General features: G+C 42.5%; 1 protein-coding gene across 4 annotated transcripts in view; it reads left to right on the top strand.

Annotated features, from left to right (window-relative positions):
* The window catches only part of LOC122570240 (aryl hydrocarbon receptor protein 1-like), a 155,244-nt gene that overhangs the window by 99,537 nt on the left and 27,998 nt on the right, over window positions 1-27,709 (top strand). For all 4 annotated transcript variants that reach the window (XR_006317773.1, XM_043732332.1, XM_043732331.1 and 1 more), the window contains exon 3: window positions 21,783-21,901. Coding sequence is in view for 3 of the 4 variants with exons in the window: in XM_043732332.1 (XP_043588267.1) it covers window positions 21,783-21,901 (119 nt within the window). In the remaining variant the exon portion in view is untranslated. The remainder of the gene's footprint in view (window positions 1-21,782; window positions 21,902-27,709) is intronic.

Raw genomic sequence — 27,709 nt, forward strand, 5'->3', positions numbered from 1 at the left:
AGAATCAGTTACAATAAAGCAACCGTCTCTGCTGTGTACTTAAATGTGAATACTTTATTTCAAAGGAAGTATTTCACGAAACTTCTCTCTCAAGTGTATATCCTGCGAATTTCTCTACCTTCGACCATTCGCAATCAAAATTGAAACTTCCCAAACGAAATTTAAATATCAACCAGGTAGCTGTTTTTGACGAGTACATTCGTCATGCGTGAGAAGTAGTCACAATTTGCTGTTTAAATTGCGATTTAGTAATTGCAGTAATAAAATTAAGAAATAAATTTTTGACGATTATACTCGTCTTTGCTTAATTTTTCCGACATATTTTACGTACACGCTTTTCAAAGAGGTCGCAACAGCTAACTGGTTAATGATCGGTTGGTATTTAGAGATTTGCGTAATGTTAGAAGCGGCAGAATGGAATATAATTGGCGATGCGAAAAGGCGAGTTTTCACGTTGTGTGAAATAAACGCGACAGAAAGAGTGGAGATAAAGGAGAAGTCGGCCGAACCAGGCCTCGCAGAAGCGTCCAGGAAAATCGATACATCGGGAGGAGGTACGATTACGCGAGTGACTCAGGCGGTTTCCGGTGGACGCCATGATGGATTTAAGTACTTCCGGCCGGAGGCGCGTGCGCCAGCCTGTCCTGCCTGGAATTATCGGAGCTGCTCTCTACGCGCGGAGATCGAGCCCGATGTCGATGTCGACGTACGACTCGACTCGTATCCAGGAAAAATTAAGTTCAACCCTTTCGTTCTAATATTCATTTACCGTTTTGCCAAATACAGATTTCTCAATTTTCATTTCGACTCTTTCGAAAATTTCATCTCACTATTCTAGCTATCTACTAGCTATCTAATTTTCCAAATATATATACACATTTCTGAATTTCTCTTTGGATTCTCTTAAAAATTCCATCCGATTATTCCAATCCCAACATTCATCTGCAATTCTCCAAATACAGATTTCCAAATTTCTCTGTAGATTCAGTGAAAAGCTTCTCTTTATTCCGTAGAATTTCGATAACCCTTTCCCTTTCTAAATTCAATCCCATACGATTCGAGTTATTTCAGTTAATTTTTATGATTAATTCAATCGGTGTCTGAGTTATCGTCGCGTGGAATATTATTTTCTTTGTAAATATTTCTTCGAATCGAGCGAAACCAAGTCGAAAAGGCCTAGAACTGGAAGAGGGCGGACGGGGAGGGGGGGGGACGATCGATTTTCCGATGCATCGTCGAGGAACGGCCGAGCGTTCTCGGAAGGAACGTCCGGATAGTCTGCAATCGGCGCGTAATTAAAGAAACATCGCTGGCCACGGTGCTCGAGCGGATCGATAACGATCGATATTGGCGGAGAAGGGATCAATCAGCCGGCTCATAAACCGACCTCGCCGGATTCCCATCCAGATGCATGGCAATTGCTCGAAATAAATGGAGGCCCCGCTTTCGGGGCACGTCATTATGCAGATGATCTCTCTTTGCCTCGCCTCATACCACTTTCTATCCCTGTGAACGTGCCCCTGTATTCATTGTCTAATGTGCCTGGTGTTTATGGACGTGGCTTTAAATTTCATGAGATATAGTGCCTATTACGTGCAATTTTACAGTTCGTACAAGGCATTAATTCTACTAGCAAATTTATTATTTATTGTTTCATGTGCGATTTTTGTCTTTTAACCAGAGGAAATTAAGGTATCGTTTAAAAATGTCAAACGCATCGATAATTATTTTTATTATTCAAAAACGAAGAAAGAAAGAAACTACATATCAAGAACATGTCCTTGTGCAAGCGACGCAGATATGACGCAGCTAGCCGGTGGGCAGAAAGTAGCGGTAATAAATGTAGCGCGAAATTGGGCTTGAAGTATGTAATCGCGTTTCTGTTAGCCATTCTGTTAGGCTCGGGACAGGTGATGGGGAAGAACGCCGGCTGAAACCACTTCAGGGTGGTCCGCAATAGGACGCGATGATACTTTATACCTTTGCCGCTTAACATCGTTGTTCTTTATTTTACTAGTCAAATAATGTTTCAACCAAACTTCAACACTTTACGTTTCACACATTCATCGCGTATTTTTCGTCGCTATTCTTCGTCGCTGTTCGAAACGGTTCAGAGTGTCTCTCGTTCTCCGGATGGTAGAAAGCGAAGTTACAGATCTAGACGCCGGTGTGGTCCGAAATCGAGGAACGCGATGTTACCTTACACCTTCTTCGCGGCGCGCCGCGTCGGATATATACGCGCCACCAATACGCATCAACTACGCGACACGGAATCGTAAATACAGGCTCAAAGACATAGGGGCTCGTTATTATGATGCTAATGAGCGGGTCCAACCGCTGGAATCCGCTTGGAGAACAGATTCACGAGCGTCCAGGTGACGCGCTACGATAACGCGTCCTGTGGATCCTTTTCGATACGAGTATCGCTTGCAGAACCGAATTGTCCCGCTGAAATTGCCAGAACGATTGTTTCTTTCGTAGCGACCAATAGCTCAGATGGCCGCTAGTTTTTCTATATTTTCTGGTATATGGAATTTTTCATACATCTTGCGACGTAAGGAATTTTTCCCGCAGAAGTTCACGTTTGTTACGAACGAAATAGTTTAATATATCAAACTATTTCGGTTCTACCGTAGGAAAAGATGATTTTTTTCTGTATGACCGTGAACGAATTTTTTTTTATGACAACGATATTTGCTTAATTTTTTACGAGATATCGTTCAATTAAAAAAGTACCGACAGATTGACTCGTGATGATCTTGTCTTTTTAAGAGTCGATATTATTTTTAAGGATCGATACACGATAATAAAACTGGTGTTTGTAATTGGATATTAAAAGTTCGAATTCTGGCAGAATAAAAGAAAGCGTAGAAATTCTGGGTGATACAGATTCATCGAATAAAACTACAGGACCAGGGAAACACGAAAGCACGATGTGGTTGTAGAGTTGTCGCGCGTAATCCGCGAACGAGAGCTCGAAAGTTTGGTCGGCGATGCGTTCTTCTCTCTATCACGGACAGTGGATCATGCCTTTCACATCGGATCTCGCGCTTTGAGAAGATTTGCGAATTAGCCGGCTCGTCTTGTTATTTACGGTGAAACCGAACACCGGCCAGTGTATTCGACATCGGATACCATAAGTGGATTAGCTGTAGATCCGCGCGTCCATGCTGCGATCCACCGCGAAAGGTTTCCAGTGTCTTAGAACCCTGAAATGTGTTTCTTGCATGCTTACTCGTCTCGATTCTTCGTCTCTCTACTCCACCAAAGAACTATATTTTATTTATTAGAAACGGATTGTGAATTCTATAGATCGTTGCTTTTTTATTCGGAGGAATGTGAAAATCTAATATCTCGAATTATTAACTTCATTGGCGACGATTATCACGAGGTATCGAAATTCGATGCATTAAATTTGAAATAAAGACAGGTGGAAATTTGGTTGGAGAAACCCGAAAGTCTCGATTTCATCGTGTATGATCATTGAACGTTGTAATTTGAAGTATTAGCGAAGAAAGCAACGTGTAGGTTGTAAACGTTACAAGGCGGGCGTGTTCCGTGACATAGAGACGGGAGCGTAGCGTGGAAAAACACGCGCGAAGGTAAAAGAAGGGAGAAGTATTATTCGTTCGAGGCACATTAATTAATGAAATTTTGAATTCGAGTGGTATCACGGTTTGCCGGCTGCCGGCCTAGCCCGTTAATTGCCGCCTGATTTAGTCCCGCGATAACTGGCAACCCCCGAGGCGAACTCACCCCACCGACTGCCGTCAACAGTGGACGACGCTGCGCCGCGACGCGCCGCTGACTTGAAATAACGATATCTCGAACACTCGACACGATATCTTTGATTCACGCGCCGGATCTTCGGTAATCCAATCTCCCTGCAAAAGGAAAAGAAACTCGAGTGCCGTGTATTTTTATCATATTCTCGCTAATTAAATAAAATATTCCGGCGAAAAATATTTATTTATACTGTAGGCTGAACATTTGTAATTTTAAACGCGAAGTTTGTTTTAAGAATGTTCTTCTCTTTTAATTTATTCGCTGATTAAATAAAAATTATACGAGAAACTTATTTATATCGTAAGATGAATGAAAATTTTCTATCGAAGGCTCTCCCGCACGATAAATTACAAACAAACTGACAGGTACCCCTCTATAGTTCTACAATTTTACCACAAATATGGTAATCGAATGATTGGTAATTTGTAAAATTTCTCGATTCTCGAAATCGATTTTATCGTACAAGAAACTTTATTAGCACAGGCAATTTATGACCTATGACTTGTAAAATTGTACTAATAATATTAATATAATTGTGTAGGAGATTGCTAACGTTTGTTTGAATAACTTTCGTCTTTCGTCCTTCTTTCTTTCTTCTTTTTTTTTTTCTCGTTATTACAAGAGAGATGAGGTATCAAGCTCAAGCAGGTGATTTCAATGCACGCATACGAAATGTCGTGTAGTAATATCTTCGTCCCATCGTTACAAATCGTTTTTCTATCGCGGAGCCAATTTTTTTATATACGTTGTACGAAGCACAGCAGCTAATCAAGGATATACTGATTAATCTTTTGTGAGTTTTACAACTGAGGGGCGGAGATTTCAGTGATTTACTACAGTCGTAATCTTTCTACGATTGACTCGTTTGGTGTCGTATCTCTATTTCGCTTGCGGTGCATTAGCAAAGGTTCAGCCTGTTTTCCGTTGGCCTCCTAACGAGCTGCGCAGATATTATCGTAATCAGACGCAAAAACGGTAATTTAGAAGTTCGTTAGAAATCGCGGCCCGCGTGAAACAAACAGCTGCTCAATAGAGCGGCACTTATGCGCGCTAAGTGGCGAAACATCTGCTTAGAAACACGTTCACGACACTTGGAAACGGATTTGCATCGTGAGGCATCGAACACTTAGAAACTAGGTGAATATTCCGCTGCTTAAATCCCGCTTATTTCAATCGTAACCTTAAAACGCCGCCATGGGTGAAATTTTAATTCCTGTTAACTCGCATACAATAACTTTTGCATTCTTCATCGAACGTTTAATAATAACGATAGAAAAATCGACTGAGTTTGTTCGACTTTATCGATTACTAAAGCGATATAAGAACGTGCTGCGGTGAAATCTCATTCACAATACCATCATAAGACGAACGTTTCAATGAAAGACCGCAGACCATCCATTGCAATTTTACAAAGTTTCCTAATTTTATACAGAATGTACAATACGTCGTACAACGAGAAAATGATGCTTTTGTTCACGCGTTTTACAAAGATTCCGTTAAAATCGTTGAAAATGCACCGCTGTAAATCTACCAAATTTCTACGAAAACTTACAAACTGTTAACTTATCAGTGTTAATAATACGAATTCAGGGGAAGAATTCTAAAGAGCGAGAGAGGTGTGTCATCTTCAGGTCAGCCTTTTGTTATACCACGTCGCGATATAGTGGCTGGTGTTTCCTGATTAATACGCGTCTAATTTCGTTATCCGTCGAGTCGCTGGAAATTCCGCGTTCGAGCATTACACGCGGTTTATCAAGAATGACAGAGTGGGAAAAGAAAATTGCCGCTACCGAGCTTGTGCGGGGGGTTAATTTGAATTCGGCAGCCGGCCTCCGGGCTCACGTGTATGAACGGGCACGCGAACTCTCAAAGAAGGCAAAAAGTCCTGCCTCGTGGTACTACGAAACTAATTAAATTACAAATTTCATTTGAACTGTGTAATCGAATCAACCAACACGCGCCTCGTTTGCTCTCAGCGTTGTGTTCCCTTCTTTTCTTTTTTTTTTCACTTTTCCGCGTTTTCTCCTTTTGCTACGATCCTTTTGAAGGATTAAATGTCAGACGGTCCCACAAATTGATTCTTTCAATTATAGAAGACTGGAAGTTCTTCGCGAATCCAGAAATTTCTTACGAAGTTGCTTGAAAATGCTGTTGCAAGAGAAATTTTACGCAGGGTAGATGTTCTTGAAAGCGGTACTCTAAGCTCATAGTGTATTACAGTTTCATTTGATCGTCGTAAGTGCCGTTTAGGAACTCTCGGTGTAGAGCAGAGTATTTCTTATACTTCGTATTCCTTTTATGAGCAGTAAATATTTTGACGTCCAAAATATGGACAATTAATTGATAACTTGTATATTAATAATTACAATTTGCAAGAATCCCAATATACTTACGACTGACCACCTAATAATTTGTCAGAGTTTTTCGTTATGACTAGATGACCTAGTCTGACTTGTTCGTCACATTCTACTTACATAATCGCGTTTCCGATGCTCAGACAGTATTTTTGTTCTACTGAATTCATTTTCAAACGAACGGACAAACAAATTCGTACTGTTTCTTTGTCTTTAAACCAAATAAACCAAAGTTCTGATTTAGTAATAAAATTTTGCTCTGCACATAATTATTTATACGTTACTCTCCGTTAAATTGAATTGAATAGAAAGAATCCTAAGATCTTTTGTTTTATCTCAGACAAATAAACTAAAAAAAAAAAATGATATATGAAGACGGAAAAGAATGTTGACCTATATCGAAGCGTTTTGAATATGTATAAATTTAAAACCGTTGACAACAATTCGTCGATCGCTAAAACAGGCCCGATGCTTCAAAACTGCCGCACGCACGCATCAGACGACTAAACAACGAACAATTTGGCGGGAATTTCGATAATATCTGTCATTGTTATATGGCGGAGTGTCGCGTTCGCGAAGGAATACGTGACGGACGTTAATAAACGAATGCCGCGGGGCCGATCGCTTTAATTTCTCAGTTCAAATAATGACGCTTCCGTTTTTATTATTGCAAGCTGCCGCGATGTATTATTATTTTCGAGCGAGAAAGCACGCTTAAGCAAAGGAAGATGCACCGCCGATAAAATCTATAATTGCGAGCCGGCTATTAATCGATGGCTCGAACTCGCTCGCTGGATTTGTCTCGCATTAAAAGCGCGCCTTTCTTTTTTTGCATCGGCTCGCATAGGTACGCGTGCAATCGGAAACGCGGCATTACGCACTCTGTGTAATTAGTTGATCGACTTTGCCGTAATCATACACACGTTTGACTAATTAATTTCCATCGATCGCATCTGACACATTTGCCTTTTTACGCTACTGTCGTCTTCTGGAAAATTTTGCCCGTGTCAGACGATAATTATAACACGTGCTTCGAGCTTCTTAGACATTTCGTAGAATTTGTCATAAAGCTTCCCGGTAAACACGTTAAATAGAGTCTTTCAAGTTTGTAATTGTAGCACGTTCTCTGCGAAATTTTTTACAAATGAATTTCATTTTCCTTCTTTCCACGACTCTTTATCTTGCATTCGCGTAAATTGCCATAAACGTCCGTGATCCGTTACCATCGAGAAAAGCCTCCAAATAAATACAAATACGTCAGAAACTATTTCGCATATTTATCAGATTTTGGGAAAAAGGCGGCGCGTATCATTTTCCGAGATAACTCTGGAACAATGGATAAAGTCAGTGGTAGCAAGGACGAGGCATTGAGCAACGGCGGAACCGTGAAAGCACGAAACTCAGCATGGACGTCCTCGAACGGGACAAAATAATTGCACACGAGGGAAGAAGAGTGCGCAAGACGGATTAATCGAAATTTAATGGTCGCCGCTCAGTGGCTCCGAGCAAGAGAGCGGCCAGTCACGGTCATTGCCTTGGCCAGTTCGTTTGCTAATTAAATTCGATAAAATCAGGCGGATGACGTAGGCTGGAGCTCGATCGCGAAACGGTCCGGATGATCGAGGACAGACGGCCCTGGGACGAGGGTTAAACCAGAGAGGCGCAGCACCCCGCGCATCAAGGGGGAACAGCTTGTGTTCGTCCTGTAATTATTATAATACGGCCAGTTAGCGGCCTCTCCGACGAGGAAATGTCTCTCTTGAGGCGTGACTTTTCGTTCGGGGGGATTTGCTCGTTTCGCTCAGCGCTATACTCGTCCTTTGGGAAACAGACGACTCTAGTCGAGTGTATTCGATCGGTGGAATTGCCGGGAAATATCTGTGCCGTAAGCTGGAATCTAGAGACTTTGAGAAACTTTGAGAATCTTTCACCTATTGTTGCAAGCTTACGCCGTTACACGGACGTGGAATTTGTCCGAGTGAAACTTGAAGCATCTATAGCTTCTTTCGAAACGGTATATTTTCGATCGAAGTAATTGTTACGCGATTCCATGCACTTTCTTCATCATTTATTTACACGAAACTTGTTTAAACGTTGTCCTTGCGACTTAATGCCCTGTTGTTAACAGCACTGCTGTTCCAGACTTACGAGAATTATAAATGGCTTGAAAATTCAAAAATGCAAATTCTTCGCTTCAAGTGCAATAACTCGGCCAAAAATACAAACTGCTTACATCGCGAAGCAAAATCTACAAACCTCGAATCTTCGACCCAGTAATTTACATAGAAAAGCTTAGAAGAGTTTAGAAAATGTCGACTGTGTCATAGAAATCCGCTTAGGATAAAAAGATTCTGCAATTAGAGATTCGACCAAGATTGAACAAAATTCAAAAGGTATAATCCTCGAACGTATCCGCCTAAAAGTAAGTGGTCGAGGGACAAGAAGCGTGCTCGCAGTATTTCTACGGTTTCCGGAGAGATCGTTCGAAGATTGTCCGAAGGGGAGGAGTTTGTTGGTCCGTCGGCGGAACGACAATCACAAATCATCGAGGACGATCATGAAATCGCGGAGCACGGAACATGGAAACAGGGAGACCGGTACAAATGACCCGGGATAATGTATTCCCACCTTCCGTATTTTGTCAGGCTCGTTTGCGGCCCGGGACGTTTCGGTTAGCTGAAAAATTATGGCGATTCATTCTAGTTAGAACCGCGAGCAAAGGGGACGCTGTTTCTTCGGATTCCCGCAGGCTCGCGGACCATCGATGATACTACTGTTTATCGCTTCGTTGCCAGCTGTATCGAATCTCCGATAGAAAATCCAACTTGCAATCCGTTGCAACTCTTTTTCATCGTGTTTCGATTTCGATTTGTTCAAGAAATGTTATCAACTTGAAGTTGGTGTGGCGACGTACGATGGCGTCTCCGGGGAGCCATGCTGCTTATCGACTCAATGTAAATTGAAATACGAAGAGAAACAGATTAAAATTTTGATTTTATAAAATTTACGTAATTCAATGTTGGAATTCGTGAATTCGTGTCATGCGACGCGACATGAAAAGATACGTCGGCGAAAAAACTCGTGTTATCATTATCGTTAGCGGTCGGTGTCGGAGAATATGTGAAATTAAGTATGTAGCGGTATTGGCTTTAAGATAAAGAATGCATAACAAGCGCCATCAGGACTTTAAAATGTCGGCTCCTGGGCTAACATAATTATCATTTGGAATATTTTAAGAAAGTGGAACCCGAACAGTTGGACAGCCAAGAGGACCGGCAGCGAAGCGAACAAGCAAAATACATTATCCTTGGCTCGATTGAACCGCCACGAGCGACGAACAAACGAGTGTTTGCACAGGTTTTCGAGTGTTGGCACATCGCTTCCGAATGAACCACACCGCGCAGAAACTTATACCTATTATCCTTGCTGCGTCACTTCCAGCGCTCTTCCCAAACGTACATCTTCCTTCGATTATCGTATAAAGTAAATAGAATCAGCGTACGAAAAATTCAAAGAATTACAGCGTACTCGTGAATTGACCAATCTAAGGGAAATTCAAAAGGAGAGTGAAAACCACGAAGTAAGTAGACAATTAACCTGCGAAAAGTACAAAATCGTCGTACTCGACGAGAGGTCACGGATCTAAGAAGACCGGCGATAGAAATAGAGGAAATAGAATCGAGTTTTAAAAAGAGACGCGAAAAATCATAGAACGGTCAATAATTCACGGATCTATGAAAAATTCAAAGTAAACTGAAAGCACAGGAGGAAGGGAGCGGTGTTGGGGGACACCGTTAGCGGCTAATGGAGGCACAGATTAATCTTGGCCGCGAGGTTTTAATGCCGTGGCCAGGCCTAACGACGCCCAGCCCCGTTTACCCGGACGGGCCGAAAAATTTAATTCGGTTATGAAACTCATTAGGTAATGTAGAAAAGGCACACGAGCCGCAGCCCGAAGCACGGTGATAAATGACGATGTCGTGTCGCGAGGCAGTATATGCCTCGCCACCGACAGCTGCCCTCCGCCGCTGGACACCGTGCTATAGCCGCTTAGATAGAGACGACGGAATGCATTAATACAATTTGCCCTCGTATCTACAGCTGTACGCGCTAATTATAATGTGATTTGCCTTTCGAGTCCGGTCTTTCGTGCGTCCGCCTCCCTCGAATTTTAGTCTTACGTTCTGACTCCGCTTGTCTCAGGATCGAGATCACGATCTTAAAGAGGGGCCCGGTGCTACCCAGGGGTAGTTGCAGATCGTTGTGGGTTTTAGATCGGAGATAGTAATCGTTCTGGTCCAATTAGAACCTTTTCGGTTGAGGTTGAACGAACGAGACACTTTGAAAAGTTCGCGGTTTGTACACGAGTGCAGGAAAGTGATCGAACACTCGTAGACACTTTCCATGAATATATATCGTTATGTGCTCGTAACACGTTGAACAGTTTGCCACTGTTGCGAGACACGATCATTAGGTAGATCGACGCGTAATATTAATCAAAAGATTGAAATTATTGCAGGTATTTTCTGTAGATTACATAGAATTTTTTAAAAATTGACCTACGATTTATACGTTGTGTCCGGGGAAATTTTTTCGTGAAATATCTCGTTAATGTAAAAGATGATTGTGGCATTAACTTTGAATTGTTAATAAAATTAGTAGATCCAGATATGATTGAAACAATAGTTTCCAATTTTTTAACAATAGCGTATATAGTGTATTTACGATCTCGACGTTTGAGATTGAAATCATGAATCCATGGTGAAACAGATAACGTTCCGAACAAATATTCTATCAATATAGATAGGAAAAATGTAAAAAGCTGAATCGAAGTATATCTTTCATCCGAATCTGGTCTGCTGAAACCTTCATATATTCTCAACATTAAAACAGTTTCTTGCTGGTCAGAGATTTTTGTCAGACGATAAACTGACAGGTATTTTATATTAAAAAATAAAACATAATTTAAGGCCTCAAGGTTGTATACTTACATACATTGTTACATGCTTACGTTTTCAAGTCAAGTCATCGGCGGTTAAATATTCCTCGTTTAACGAGCTATTCAGGGAAGAGACTCTATCTCGGTAGATTGATCGCGTTTCCAAGCATAATCAGCTTTTTACAAAGTAATTCGCGTCGCTCGATTACCATAAAATCTAGCAACTCGGTGGATTTAGTAGCAGCCTAAGGCTTTAAAATATTTTTAAAACATCCTGACACCGCGTTATTTATCGACTCTCTCTCTATCGTTCGTGTTTCTACACGTAAGTCACTCGCGTGGCCTACTTCGTTTATTATTACCACAGGCTCTGGAAAGCTCGACTATTATATTAGCGGAAAAAGTCGCGCTGTGAACGTCCCTCGTTTTTTAAGGCTAACATTCTCGAAATGCTGAGATGTGATAGCAACGAGAAGCTCGAGTTAAAGTTGAAAGAAATATGGATTATAGGCCAAACGATAACCAATGACGACCACGTCGACGATGATGATACACGACCGTGTCTGTGTGCGCCGTGTTTCCGCTACAAGATTGCGGCTCAAATCACCTTGACACGAGTCCATTGGCATTAAGGACTGCTTTCCTGCGATTCTCTTTTACTGTGTACTCGCCCGCGAGAGTTCTCCTCTCGAATTTTTCCCGTCTTTTGATTTAAAAAAAAGACACTCTAAATCGCGATACAAAAGTCCACAGAATAACTTTCCGGAAGAGAAAATTTAAGTCGTTCGGTTTTCTCCAATGATAAAATCGCGTCGAAGGAAAAACGGAGCTTCCGTGAGTTCTACAGATCTTGTCTAGGCGAAAGTTAATTTCTAAGAATTTTAGAACTTTAAGAATCCTCGTATCGTGTAACTGTCCACGCAATAATTTTTCATCTTCGCCGTCTCTCCCGTAAAATTTATAGCTTTTTTCTCGGCGAACAAAATTTTATCGGAACGAAAAAGATCATTTCTGACGGTCTCAGAATTCTCAAAATTCAGCTATCTAGAGAAAAGTCTATTTCCAAAAATAAAATTTCCTTGGAATTCGACCGATATTTGTATGGTTATATTTCCTAGATATTGACTGAGCGTGGTGTAATTGATTATATTAAGTTGTCCGGAAAGTGTCTTTCTTTCGCAAACGTGTCCTTTACAACAGCGCACTTTCATACAAACGTGAAACCAAGTATGTGAAATGTCACGGTGTTTATCTCGTACGTAATTCGACAAAATAATATAAAACAGAAAACATTGTGCGTCTATTATTTCCTCATAAAACGAAAGAAACTTCTCGGACGATCTAATAATAATCGAACTCGAAACGTTCACAGGACAGTACGATGAAACAGAAAGTTTCTGATTGAGGGAGGACAAGAGAGGGAGAAGAGGGGGAGAGACAACGCGATTCACGGTCCGCGAATAATTCGCTGTTAGCGAGCTAATTAACAATAGATACAAATTGGCACGTTAGTCGCGTTTATGACACACGCGCATGTCGTGCCGCGTGCACATTTCCTCCCGCGACGTGTAATCATTCGTAATTGCACCGGGTACGTGGTCCTGTTGCTGGCTATCGGCTCTAATGCCACGGCGAATATCAATCCGCTTTGTCATCAGCCCAGAATTTTTCCCTTTCAACTCTATACGCTTCGATCAAATCTTTTACGAAACATCAGAGATTAACGTCTTTGCCAATACGATGTTACGTGAAACTCTACGTTCGCGCAACTTTTGCCTGCCACAAAATGAAATATCGAAGATCGAATCTGTGTTACTCTGCCTTCAGAAGATTCAGCAAGCTTATCAGTAAGTACTAGATCAGTTAATCTCTTCGTAGCAGATATTCATACTAACTAGATCAGATTTTTATGCAAATTTACGATTCCTATTAGATCGTAGATTTTTACGAATGCGGTTAAAACACGAAGCATTTAGAACTGTCGTCTACACCATGCTATTTTCAAAATATTTAAATATCATTCATCGTCCGAACAATTAACTTTATCGTTAAAGATATTAGCTAAATAAATAACTGTAGAGGTTTATGCAAATTAATATTGTAATCAGACTGGGAATTTTTATGGAAATTTTAATTGATACAACAATACCATTCGTAATGGCATTCTGCTAATCGTACCAAGCGACTATTACGCTTTAAATATTTCCTACGTTTCCACGTTTTCCATGCATTCTGTTCACGTTTGCATCTTTAATAGACCATAGCCATCAACGAGGGATCTACTCGTAATGAAATACAAGACAATACAAATACATAGTCGAAAGTTGGAACGAACGTAGAGAGACGTTGAGAGAGTGCGTTTCAGCCCCTTTGAAAAGGGGTTGTCGGACGTTTGAGACACGTCGAGTCCCGAAATGAAAATATAAATTTCCACATACGTATGGTTTATTAGAGTTCCTGTCTAAGGATAACAGTCTAGCCGGGCAGAGGGTCCGTTTCGTTGCGTAATGAGAGATTTTATCGCGGTTACAGGGATAGGGCGGGGCAACCGCACTCATGCATTATCACCCCACTTCTGTCTGACGGATTACTTTATACGGTCACTGTACATAGAGAGAGGCGGCAGGGGCCGGTCGCGAGCGGCCGTGTATCGTGGCGTCGAGCACTAAAGAGCGCTTGCGAAACTACTCTCTTCCTCGGCTGTGCTGCTGCTGGCTCGTCGCCTCGATAAAAACTGTCGGCGTCTGGCTCTGCCCGACGAGCGATATCAGATCGTGTATACGCGCCGAATATACCCCGCCGCGGACGCAATTTCTTTTCGCTTCGCTCTGACGGTTCGCGCCCGATGCGATTCGGGGGTTGAATACGTGGGTATACGTTATTCCACGGACTCGAGAAAATCCGAATATCGACGTATCGTTATTGATTTTTAACGGCTTTGGTTTTCAATGAAAATCGCGTAAGAGAACTTTTACAACTTATATATAATAAAACTAGAATATATATATATGGATAGATACAGTTCGCGATAGATGTTTCGCGTATATGTGTGTCTTGTAACTATTTTTGCCTTTGAATCGAGGAAATTTCAATATCCACATAGTTTTGTTCATTTTTAGGAACTTTGATTTCGAATATATTGCACAGTTGAAGAACTAAAACGATCGATGAAAGGCATTTTCTTTCGCTCGGTTTTGACAGAGCTTGCGCCTTCTACGATTGGGCGAGAGGGGGAGGGAGATTGAATACCCTGGAAAGAGCAGTATTCTTCGTCGAACAGTTGTAGAAATAATGTTTCTTTCAAAGAAAAGTACAGAACGGTTTCTCGTATATCTGTCGGACCAACCACGAACTCCAGAGAATTAAAAATAGGATTTGAAACGCTCGAATAAAGAAACACTGCAAACCACACTCTCAATCTGTGAACATGGAAGGATGGTTTCGTATTGCGTGGATTTGTATGGTTTGCAGAATTCGAAAGGGGACAGGAGCACAAAGGAGCGGCCGGGTAATTACCCAATTGGTCGTTGCTTTATAAATCGTCGATCAGCAACGCGACCGTATGTACGATCGCTCGTTACGACCGGCTAATAATCTCTCTTCATGGCTATTATCGTCCGACAGAGGTAGACCGCGAATTAACTTCGTTTCCTCCAGTTTCTGCCATCCAGCTACGCCGGAAAGTTGGTTGCTTCTCTCTTTCCTTGCCTCTTTTCCTTTTTCATCCGCGCGAAATCGCGTCCCTTTCGACCGTACCGCGATTTCCGCTCCGGTAACGCGCACCGGACGCGAAAGAATCGAAATCGCGGCCTAATTATTTCCACGAAGCGGAGCCAGCGGTTCGCGTGAACCATCAAAGACCACGTTGCTAAGTCCTCGTGCAATCACCTGCCAGAAATCTAAACGCCCTTCTTGGGAATCAATTATCCTCCTCTTATTAATTATCGCGATTGTTGCTGATTGAGTGGTTTGCGTATCGACAACAATTGCTTAATCTTCCTGCACGATGTAGATGGAATAATTCGATACAGTGGAGTAAATTACGAAGGGTGTTAAGTAGCAGTTTGGAAAACTTACGAGGTGCGATTCGACCCTTTAAATACAGCTATTCGTTGATAGACGATGGAAGAAAGATTTCATGAAATTTCAGAATAATTTTACTTTTAACTTTAAAAAATGTTTTCCATGTTTTTCTTCGCTGATAGTAGGAATCGTGGAAATGCTCCTACATGGAACGTGTTAGCCGAGCATTAACTAAAATTTCGTTGCAATAAATGCAGTTGGGATAAATGGAGTTCTACTGTGCTTTCAATGTCTAGTTGAGCAAAGCCGTGCCGCGAGGTCGGATAGGCCCGCGAGCAAAACAGATCACGGACTTTAGAACGGGCAATTAAAACGTTCGAGGAGCCTATAGATCCGCGGTCGAGATAAATAATGGCCGAAGAGTATGGCGGAGGAACGGCGGCAGCGAAAGGTCACGACACTATGGAACGCTCGCCGCGGAGGTAATTGGTTCGCGTGGGGAGGAAGAATACGCGATAATTGGCCGGGATAAGGGGATTACGAGGTTCCCGGGTAAAAACGCCGAGGATCGGTGGTTTTTCAGAAAGCCGCCAGGGACCGATCGAAAAAAGACTTTTTCGCGGTTCTTACCCGACGAAAACCACTTCGTCTCGGTGCTTATCGCGCGCCAGCCATTCGTTTTCGCGACATAATCAACCGAGAATTGTGGCGAGCGTGTGTGTTAGTGCGCGTGCCTCGCGCCTAATCTTTCATATTCGTTCGCCCCGCCAGGAATCTTGAACGACGATGGCGACTTCTGTGTCCCTCGTTGGCGTGCGATTCGCTTCCGCTCTTATTATATGTCGAAGCTTTAGACCCCGAGGCCAGCTGTTAGATGATCGATCACCGGGTTTTTGGACGAAAGGCAACGTATTTGTAAATGCATTTAGCATTAGGAAGGAAGTCGTTGGGGGTTGCTAAAAAGGGGTAAAATTTTCGGCTGGTTTCCTGCCAAATTGAATTGCTCGAAGAAATTGAAATTCCGATGGTCAATGCAGAAGCGAGGGAAGGAGTTCTTCGTCAAAGTTAGGAACATTAATATCAGCCGGTTCAGTTTGTCCAGTCGAGAAATCGCTAAAGATTCGAGAGTATAATTTTTTAGTTCGAAGGGGAGACAAGTGTCGTTTTATGTTATATATTTAAAAAAAGAGCAGAAACGACTGTGAAATTTCTATTAAGGCTGCAACAAGTATATTTTATTCCACCTCGAGTGCATTCGACTACTTCAAGTGCAACTTAAGTACGTTTCGAGTCATCTGATTCGTTTCAAACTACTTTCAATCTACGTTCTACTTGTCGTGTATCATATTGATTTCTCAAAGACTTAAACAATTTTGAAAATAGATATTCGATATTTCGAAGCACTTAAGAGACGTAATTAACCCTAAGTATATCGTTAATTTTTTATTTTGGGAAAAGAAACTATAGCTATCGAAAGATACGTTGCCTGATTAGTTCGTTTTACGTCTATTTTGCTGTTCTTATTTAGACATATAGTCCAAATAAAGTTTCCAACAGACAAGGTATTCCTGTTCCTTCGTCAGGATGACGGTGCGTTTCACGCAGGCCGACTCGTCCCGGCTCGGGCTAAGTGAATGGTTAAGTAAGTGATTATCTCCTTGAGCGTATAATCGATCGATGATTAATGGGATCGGCGTTGTCGGATGCGATTCCAATTAGGAAGCGTCCACGGCGATCAACGCGTCGATACGCGTGCCGCCGCTTGATTGTTTCAGTCCACGTGGCCCATGCGATGGGCGTGCCAACGGACCATTTTTAATTTCCTCCGTCACTTTTGCCAAATCGAACCTTTCTGTCATTTTATTACCAGCGATAGCCATCCTGTTTAATATATCCAATTATAAAAGTATTCTAACCGGTTTAAGCAGAAGCTTCCATAATCACAAACTAACACATAACAAATTATAATTTCTATTAGCTCGATGTGCCACATAATTCACTCTTCTAAAATCCTATACGTATTCTTTAATATTTTGAGTATAGGAGATACATATTCTCTTCTTGTTTCTTTTCTGTAGTATTAATCACATTTCATACTAACTACGTTTAACCATTGTATCAATGTAATTGACTTTTACGTACAATCAGATACAGCTAATGCAGATGCAAGATTTTCGAACGAAGTGTTAACCGCAATTGTTAGCACTAAATTCTACTAAACATTAAATTCCTATCGAGCTATAAATCCTATGAATTATAAAATATAGACGAACGCAGATTGATTAAAAGAATAATATTGCAAGTAAGAGATTCTTAAGTAAAACTGTTGTATCCAGGTGATTGACAATTGCGTACACCGACGAATTAACTGGTCTTCCTTTTCGTCGCAGTACCGAAGAAACTTCAAACAAAAGAGCCCTCGTATAACGTCCTCTCGACAGCATCTGCTTTCTGTAGAAAATTGGACGATAAACGAATGATGGACACGTCCACACCCGATAGTCAACAGCTTGACTAATTCAATTGCCGTCACCTTTGGCTCGGTAAGCGTGTCAGACTCGAAATGTAGCCTAAATCGTTCGGCAAACAAGCATGACGAGTAAACTTTCGCTCCCTCGTGTGTAAGATCGTGTTTCACGCGTTTCGAAGCGTGCACACGAAGAGATTCACGCGCCCATGAAGGGCCGTACGCCATCGCTCCGGTTCGCGCATTCCGATTGGCCTCTGGCTACTTTTCATTCCGTCGTTTCCGGTCCAGTCCGTCGGCCTCCTCGCGAGTCGACCTTGCGCGAGGAAGTGCAATTATTAACACGGATCTCACGGACTCATCGCCGTGCCAATCTCTCGTTGTTCCACGGATTGATCCTAATCTACGGATGCTTTTCTTTATTTCACGTTTCTTTCAGTTGCGTTGTTTCGCGCAGTTTCCGTGACGTCCACGACACCTTTCTTCCGGTGACACATAGAACGAGTCTTCCCACGATAGTCGCTCGAACATGATCATCTCCGACGATACCGCGCTCTTTTCTAACTCTCTTTTGCTGCAAATAAACGCGAAATGAGTCGAATCGGACGCATCCTCGAATTTCGACATCTGATTTGTGAACTTGAAATCGAAGTAAAAGTAGCGAACCGTGACGAACGTGAAGCGAGAGATTTGCAATGCTGCCATGCTCTTCTTAAATGGGGATTTTTGGGAAAAAGTTTTAGGGTAATTCGAACGTGGCGCAGCCCTATTTTTACCCCTATTTTAAGGATAAATTCAAAATTGAAGTAAAGATAGTGGTCTCTGACAGGTAGAATCGATATATGATGACGTTCAAGCGCTTCTTTTGTGCGATAGTTGTGATTTGTAATAGCGAATGTGCATATTTCCTAACATTTTATACTTTTTAATTTGATAAAAGTGTAGGGAGTAATCGGAATGTGATGCAGCCTCTCTCTCTCTTTTTTTTCTCTCTCTCTCTATCTCTCTAATTGAAATAAAATTCCAATTCCCTTTCATTACACGAAAAAGTATCGTACGAAAAACGCGTCCTCGAGTCACGATATTTTCGAAATGAACTGCAAATTAAGATACAACGATATTCCATGACCAACACGAGCGTGAAATTTACGTTTGCTTTGCTTCTACATACACCTGTACGATCGTTTTCATACAAAGACCATGGCGAAGAATTACACGTCGCCCATTCACATCGATTCGTTCCCTCTGAAATCAGTGGATCGTTCTGCAAATACTCTGGTGCACGGTCGTTTGACACAGGAATTCTGTCGGAAACGCGAAGAGTCATCGATCGGGGAAGCATTAGCCACGGTCATTAGCCGTAGACGGAATGAAAGAGCATTGAAAATCGAATTGTCGTTAGGGTAAATAAAGCGAACGCAGCATCGTATCCTGCGGTACGCCGTTATCCCAACGTCCATCCTAAATGGGATCCTGTCCCAGAGGGTCGCGTGGCAGAACGCGGCCGCTTCACGACATTGCGTGCCACTATTTACGAGTGAACAACCTCCGTGTTGCTCATCCTTCCAGCACGCGTCATTCCTTCTCTCAAACGTTCCTTTTCGACAATTCCCTCCCGTTCCTAGTCAGGACAACCTGTTACTGCTCACCGTTTCATTGACTTTCCTATTCTGCTTCCTTGTCGCAATTGAAACTGAAATTATCGCTTAAAAACACGTATGAAATTGTCGGTGAAAAGGAATATTTTTAAATAATTTTTCTATATGTAAAATTTTTCTATTCGTAAATGACCTTTTCGTATTTCTACTTGCGAAATTATTCAAGCATTGCGTGGCTCTAGTAGTAGTCCGAGCAGTCTCGATACATTTTGAGTGGAAAAAGTTGAACTTTTCATTGCACGTTCAATTCCTTGGAACATTCTCTACACGCGGTAATCTGTGTTGAACATTTGCAAAGCAGGATTCCGTCATCACCATTAAAGATTAAGAACATTGAAACGCAACGTAGGTGATTAATCTTGAGTCAGGTTCTTCCTGGATAGAGTGGCTGTCGTCAAGGAGTAGTAGGAGGATAGTACTAAGTAAGCACGATGAAAACTGGCCTGGAGGGTCGCGTGGCGCACGCGTGCTTCACTGGAGGAACATTGCGTGCACCTTTTTATGAGCGGCCATCGGCCAAGTCGCACATCTTTCATGCACGCATCGATACCCTTCGACGCTAAATGCTCCACGAGGAGGTTGTTCACTTTCGAAACGCATCGGCGCGGCGGACTCGTATCATCCGGCTCTCCGACCGGCGGAGCTCACAGGTGGTCTTGTTCTTATTCGTTACACGGTCCGCAACGACGACGACGCGGTGATACGACGTGGTGCTTTCACTTCACCTCGGCCTGGAACTCCTGAAATATCGTATTTTACCCGGCCGCGATCGGTTTCTTCGTGTAAATGATACGAAAATCGTGTGTCGACCTCAGGGTGCCCACATTGGCTGCGCGCGCGCGCCGTACGACAGGTTTCACTTCCACGTTCGAACCTCCCAGTGAATTGTTTTCGGTGCCCTAACAACAACAAGCGTTCGTTGGAATCGACGTGTTTAACTATGCCGCGAACCTTGGATCTTTCATATCTCAAGTCTCGTTCTAAGGAACAAAGAGGACCTGGAACGTTTTGAGAAGATCTAACATCTCATCGATATTTTTATATTTCGAGTTTGGCCTCGTTTTAAAGGACGGGAACATTTACGATATCTTCAGGAAGATTTAACATGTCGTTTCATGTTGATCCTTGTTGCGATCCTCGGATTTTTATATTTCAAGCTTGGTCTCATTTTAACGAACAAAAAAGTGTACGTGTTTCATGAGAATTTAGCATGAAAGTTAATTTCTAACCTTTTTTATATTCCAATATCGGTGTCATTTTAAGGGACAAATAGGATTCGCAACGTTCCAAGGAGATTTAACGTGAAATTTCACGTCATTGAATTTAACGTGCATATTGTACGTGTTATGTAAAACATTTGGAAATTCTATCGCTGCTGTAGTGAAACGCAACTGTCGTGATTATATCGGTAAAATTTGAAACAGAACCGAAAATGTATATACAAGTTACGAGATATTTATTACAAGACATATATGCATGTACTACAATAAAATTCTATATAGATGAATATTTTCCCCAGTTCCTAGATTCCATAGAACACATGGTAATTTCAAACTCTTGGATCGATAACGACGATTAGACACATTTTACCAAGCTTATCACCCAAATACTCAACTATCCGTTACTTTTGTAAAATACAATTGTATTTTCTAAAATTAGAACGTTTCTTCGTTCACCACTTACCTTCTATCCGTCACCGTATAATCTTGTCTATCATAGTAATGTAATTGTTGTCATAGCGTCTTGTTCTGACTCATCGTCGACATTCCCGAACCTATAATCATGCTAAACGTCAGTTTATTTCATCTTCATTTCGAGCGACTGCATTTTATCTCATCGTGTACTCTTTATCTTCGTTCTTATCGTGCGAAAGTCAGTCGAGAAAGAGAAGAAAAGGAAGAGTGGACATGGCGATCGAACAGCCCGAAAGCCTTTTTTATCTTCTCAAATCGAATCCTTCCGCTTGAGAGAAACGGACGGTTTCCACCGTTGAGGTGTCGTTGTTATCGGTGGCCTGTGTAATCCCCATCGTCGAATCGAATCCTTCCGCGAGAAAAAAAAGAAGAGAAGAGCGAAGGGGAACGAGTCATCCGAACGGCGAAAGTATCAAACGACGGAAGGAGATTAATGGAGAACGGTCGCGGAGAAGATCCGGCAATACGTGACAGGATGTGAGCGACACTTCCTTTTAAACCCTATAATAAGCCGTCGATCTGTTGCCCGTTACACCTGCCGTACCCCTTTGCTTAACATGCACGCTATAATTGCAAAATGTACGAGAACCAGATCCTTGCGTTAAATAATATTCTGTCGAAGCCGCCGAATTTTTACGATTTTTTACTCTGCGAATTTCTCTTGTTGCCCGGATATTAAGTTTAATGTTGGAGATGAAATGTCGCACGATATGTATGCGTATCGTATAACGTTTGATTAACATTAATACTATAAGGTTAAGGTGTGCATAATGTCACAGGAGATGATGATTTTTAGAGCGTTGCAGGTGAAAGTTTTGATTAAAACGAGTTAACAAAGCGCTAAACTGTTCTCTGTTGCAGTGGTGATGCACAAAGACAAGGAAGAAAATTCGCACCACGATTCGCATTACCGGGCGAGGGAATTGGCGGCGTTCGCTGCCTACGACCATCATCATCTCGATGGCGAAATGTTCCTGCAGGTGAGTTTTCTAAGACACCGGCTTCGAAGTCGACTCGATAAAAACAACTCGCATAGCCTTAATATATTTTATCATTTGCAAAGATGCTGTACGAGAGTACTTCGTATACGACGAATCCTTCAACGGTAGAAACTACGCTCTAACAATTTCAGAGACAAACACAAGCAGTCTTCGACTCCTCCGCGATAGATGAGTTTTCCGATTCCGATTGCGGTCAAATCGCAAACGCGATTACAATGGACACGGTCCGTCTCAAACTACTGCCGTTTCACTTCCTCCGTCCTCTCGTAATTGCGAAAACAACCCTTAAAATCGGCTTAGAAACGAAGTCCGCTAAAAACCCAACAGTCACCCGATCGCTGCGATTCGGTTGCTCGCAGCGAGAGGCTGTAGAGAAAGAGGCGGGAGGACGGCCTCGGATGGAGGGAACGGGGCGAAATTAAATCATCGCGAGTGAGAGGAAAAGACAGGAAGAGGCGAAGGAGAGCAAGCGGGGGGGAGAGATATCCGGCTGATGAACCGGCTATGAAACCGAGGCGTACGAGGTGTCTATTCCTCCAAAGTATGGAAGGGTATATACACGGATTAATGGCGGTGTATCATGCGAGGCTATTACGTTCCCTTTCCTGCGTTTTAGCTGCACACACGGGAGAAACAGAGCGAGGGTGAGGCACCTAAGTGGGGGATACGATACCAAAGATACTGGTGGGGAACAGTGGAATACAGACGGTGGGGATAGAAACGATATTGCTCGCACGTACGAAGCGGTACCCGCGATCCCATGCGATCGAACGATTCCTGCCAGCATCTATAACGGCCGGTTATTAATTGCTCGCTGGTTAATTGCGTTACGTAGCTCGTGCCGCGAGCTGATCCCCGGACGGGACATTCTGACAGCTTGAAACGCTAGCTGCCGCCATTTTTCCACGCGTCCTCGCCACCTTTAGAAACCTAACAATGGGGTGTTTTTACAATTTTTAATGGTTTTTGTTCTTTGTGTCTCGTGTTTCTTTTTTCTTCTTCTGTTTCTCTGTTATAAAGAAAGAAAGAGAGAATCATTTGTGGAGTTGAGACTTTTAGTATAGATTAAAATGATAGATTAACAGGGTCGAAGAGATTAATCTACCGGGAATGACATTATAGTGTTTAACAAAGGGAAAGAAAGATGAACTGTTGTTGCGTCAAAAGACGATGAATTAATAGAATGGTGTTTGGACTAGATTGGATTTTTTGTGCGATTTGTCTCGTAACACGGTAGATGTTATTGATGTTAGGATATTAATTGTTTCAATATTTGGCTACTCCTCGCACTATCTCACAATTTCCATCTAAATACAAGCGGCACGAAGCAACCACGTAATCCGATCCTTCCCATCTAAATTCAAACAGCAATCCTCGGCAAAAGGAAGATGGCAAACCGAAGCTCGCAACATGGACTCAACATCGCCTCTTTAATTAACTAGAAACGTAGCTTCCAGACGCAAGACATTAAGAAAAGAAGAGAAGAAACGAAGAATCCGGTCTAATAACAGCGATCGGTTTGCCAAAGTAGCTTCTGCTTCAAAAGAGCATCGTATCTCCGTGCACAACATGAGAATCGGATAAAACTTTCATCCATGAAACACTTTCAATAATTCCACGAGGTAGCAGAAATTAACCGTTGAGCCAGGCCTCGTATTTTCTCTAATTCGTGGAGTTCCTTGAACCTGTCCTTCCGAGGACTTCCCTCGGCCTCCTACGCCTTTCTTCTCCCCCTTCGCCATTGGTCGCTTCTGCCTCCTCCTCTTCTATACCCACGTTATACACCGTTTTGCCGATCCTCATAAAGTTCACGAAGCCCGACAGTAAATCCGGTTTATGACAAGCCGACCGCCACCACCGGACACTCACGAAATTACGGCTGAACGATCGAATTTTTATACTCCCCCTTACTACCAATTATAGTGTTTAGAGCAGGACCGCGCGACCGTAGGATCCAAAGATTTCTCGCTTCTTCCCGGTTCGAATTCCATGCTAATGCAATTAGCTAAGTCTACGTAATCGTTACGCAGTAGCAGTCAATCTGGAAGTCATTTTCTGGAAAACATACTCGTACATAGATATGCAACAGTTGTGTTTATCACCGCCATTGGAGCGAGCTTGAGAAACTGCTATAGCGATTAAGTCGATAAATGGAAGAACAAAGAGTAAAGTGCTATCGGATATTGGAATTTTTTAACCAGTTAGCTGTTTTCGACGAGTATACTCGTCACGAAGAAACGACAATATTTCGTGTCACGACGAGCCCCGTCGGTAATGGAATAGAAAAATAAAATAGTTGTTTCATTACAATTTAACTCTACGTTACAACAGCCACGCGTACTCCGCATTTGACGACGTATACTCGTCGTCGTTTACTTTTTACCACACATTTTACGTGCACACTTTTCAAAGTTTTCAAAGGAATCACGACAGCTAAACTGATTAAGAGTTTCTTCAGAATTCACGATTGTTTATTAGCCGCGATAAACGAGCTTGTAAGTAATTTGTTTCTTTGAGAATCTCGACGCTGAACGTACATCTGAACGACGAAATCGAGATATACGTAAAAGGTGGAGTCGATCGATTCGACCTCAGAAATAGATAAATTGCGTGGACGCACCGCGTGCGTCAATATTGCCGAATCTACCGGAGAGAGAACGAGAATAAGAAAATGATGGCATCTTCGTTTTATTTCGTTAAACCGTAAATTGCTCGTAATAGTAATTCGAGACGATTGAAACGAGGAGGTTGCGTAGCCGGAACGATAGAAATAGTATCGTTGCATAATTTACGCGAGCAAAACCGAGTCCCTTGGAATATTTAAGGCAATTTCGCAGATAGCGATCGCGGCGGCTCGCGGAGATAGCGTGCAAACAGATACTTTCCCGGTGGATACTTACGATTTTCTCAACGGCCCGCGGATGCATTACTCGCGGCGAAGGTTTCCTAGCGCGAGACAGTTAGTGCGCGTTTTCCAACACTTTCGGCCGCGTTTTAACCGGCAACGAGAATTTCAGCCGCGACGGGGCAACCCGTAAATCCGTCGGCTCGGCTTCGAACGCCTCTCCGCGAATTCCTCTTTCCCCTGTTCGTTGTTTTTTTTTTTCACGAATTAAACGAGTTAAGTATGTAACGAGCCCGGCTCCGATATCTTTATGGCCGATCTCGATGAACAATTACTTATTAATAGTCGCGCTTAATGGGTCACGCGACCGTTTAATCACCGTAATAATCCTCCGTTGCATTTTTTCAGCCGATTTATGCTATCGAAATTGGAAGTCTAGTATTCCGAAATTTCGAAGATTGCCGTGCTAAAGCTCGAATTTTAGAAATTTGTCGCGTGTAATTTAATTTTAGAGAGCTTTAAGATTCTTTAAAGCTCGTACAAGCCTCTTTATACGACGACATGTTGCCTACTTGCAGATCTTGAGCGGATGTCGATAGCATTCAGTTGCTCGTTTGTTCTCTCTGTTCGTCTCATGTTACGTTTTTCAATGATCAACTTCGAGTCGATGTTAACTACATATCAATCGCAAGTTCTCGTTCGTTTATCTTTTTTCGTCGACAGTGACGACGAACGAAATTGAAAGTTAAACTTGTTACACATTTCTCGAGCCAAGTTTTGCAACTCTGCGTATACGATCTATGTTTTCGGAAAGACTTGAAGGCTCTTTGCAGTTAGAAATTCCACTCGTCGAAGGCTTTTATATTCTCATTGCCGATCTGAAATTAACGTAGACGAAATTGGAAGTTGTAAAAATAGAATCTTCAAAGCCCGTAACGCTTCCTGAAACGAAATTTTAAAATTACTCAATTTCACCTACTCAATCTCATTTCAACGAACTCGAACGTATTTTCTAATCCTAAATCAACGTCGACTTTGTCAAACTCTTCGTTTATCCTGGCTCGTTAACAATGACGATCGACGGAGCCAAGTGCCTGAGATCTTACGGGGTCGAATATGGGCACCGTATCAACATTAATCAGACTGGTCCCGGAGCGGGTTGAAATCGCCGGGATAAACTAATAAAACACGCGTACGCGTTCACGGTTGCCCCGCGAAGGGGATTTTTCAATCGGCGAGAAGAACATACTTTGCCAATCCATTTCTGCCATCTCTTGCAAATTATCACCCCGAGCAAAGCGCACGATACCCACCCCCCGTCGAGAGCGCGCGCCTCTCTCTCTTGGCTCTCTTGCTTTCCTTTAGCAAAACTCCAACATACTTTCCTTGACACCGTGGCCACGGTGAACGATGCGCCCTGGAAAAATAAAACAGCATTCGCCCTTACCTTTCGTCTTTCCTGTCACTTTTTGTCCTTTCTTCGTTGAATCGGTACATCGGTTTGTTTGATTTATGTCATCGATGAGTCTACTTCGGAACAAGTTGGTATACCGTTTCCCTTCGCAGCATTGTTCAAAGGGGTCCTGAAGATTTGTGAAGAGAGACGCCGAAGTAAGAAGTTGAAACAACTTTATCGGAAATTTATGGATTCTCGCCGATAGCTATTCGTACCGTATTCCATATTCGTTTGGAATTTATTTGGATTTTTATTTCCAAGGGATGTGTGGTCTTTGTTATTTATGCTGCCTGGTAATTCGCTGGCATGAAGAGGAAGATTATAGAGTAGATGTTCTGTACTTGTTTCAAGTAGTTGTTACACGTTAATAAAATTATTTTTTTCAATCGTCCGATCCGAAACCTTCGACCGAAGTACTTTCACATGGCAGGCTGCCGACTTGAGAATTGCGATTCCTTCGTTTCTAATTAAAACGCCGTCGAATGCGCTTGAACGCGGCTTACATCTTAAGAGAATTCAATTCGACAGCTTCCGGATAAAATGCTTGGCGATAGAACATTCCTCGTATGTGTCTTTCCATATGGATGATCTCAACGAGAACCGTAGCGTATTGAACGCTACCAATTGCGATACTTTCTTCGCTTGCAATTGTAACGCTTCTAAATATTTCCAATTTGCAAGCTTACGATTCCAATGCTTACAACTAAATTTTTACCGAATTGGACGCTCTGTATTTGAAAGCTTTTCACTCGAATGCTTCCAATCCGTTTCCAAAGTGAATATTTCCAACATTTTAACTTTCGAACGTAACAGTTTTCCGTTAGAATGTGCTCTTGATGAATATACCACCGGAACCTAGCCAGATTGTGAATAGACCAAACGATCGTACGCGAAGACGTGTTGTTGGCAAAGATGAAACGTCAAGGAAAAAGCTGAATGAAACACGATGATTGGAAAGATGGGCAAGATGTAGGCGGCAATTGGAAGTTAGCTTGAAAGCCAGTGGCGTCTATACTCGTTGTAGTCTACCGGGCAGAGCTTGAGAGAGGCAGCAGGAAGAAAAATAGCTTGGTTATGATTACGGGTTACCGGTGGCGGGGGTTGTTCCTGACCACGACCCTCTTTTACCGCTACTGCGGTGTGGCTGGCGTATTAATGCGATACACGATAGCCTGCTGGCTATTAAATAAAAAATATGAGAGCAAAATGGCTGCTTTCGCGGCGATACGTCACCGAGAGGCGTGATTTGTACCGAAGCCCTGGCTAAAAATCGCCTTCCCCCGATTCCGCCGCGCAACAAAACCGCTCCCGGACCTCCGTGAATTTCGAAGCGCGTTTCATCGGCTAATGCACAGGTTCGCCGATTCACCTCGATGAATTCTTAACGAGCGAGCACCGTGCGAACGATCGACGATCGTACCGAAACGATCGATCGCTTTTGGGAAAAGTTCGATGGAGGAGGATTCTGGTGAACGACGAGGCTGAT

Source organism: Bombus pyrosoma, linkage group LG8 (assembly GCF_014825855.1).
Source record: "Bombus pyrosoma isolate SC7728 linkage group LG8, ASM1482585v1, whole genome shotgun sequence".
NCBI classification, from domain to species: Eukaryota; Metazoa; Arthropoda; class Insecta; order Hymenoptera; family Apidae; genus Bombus; species Bombus pyrosoma.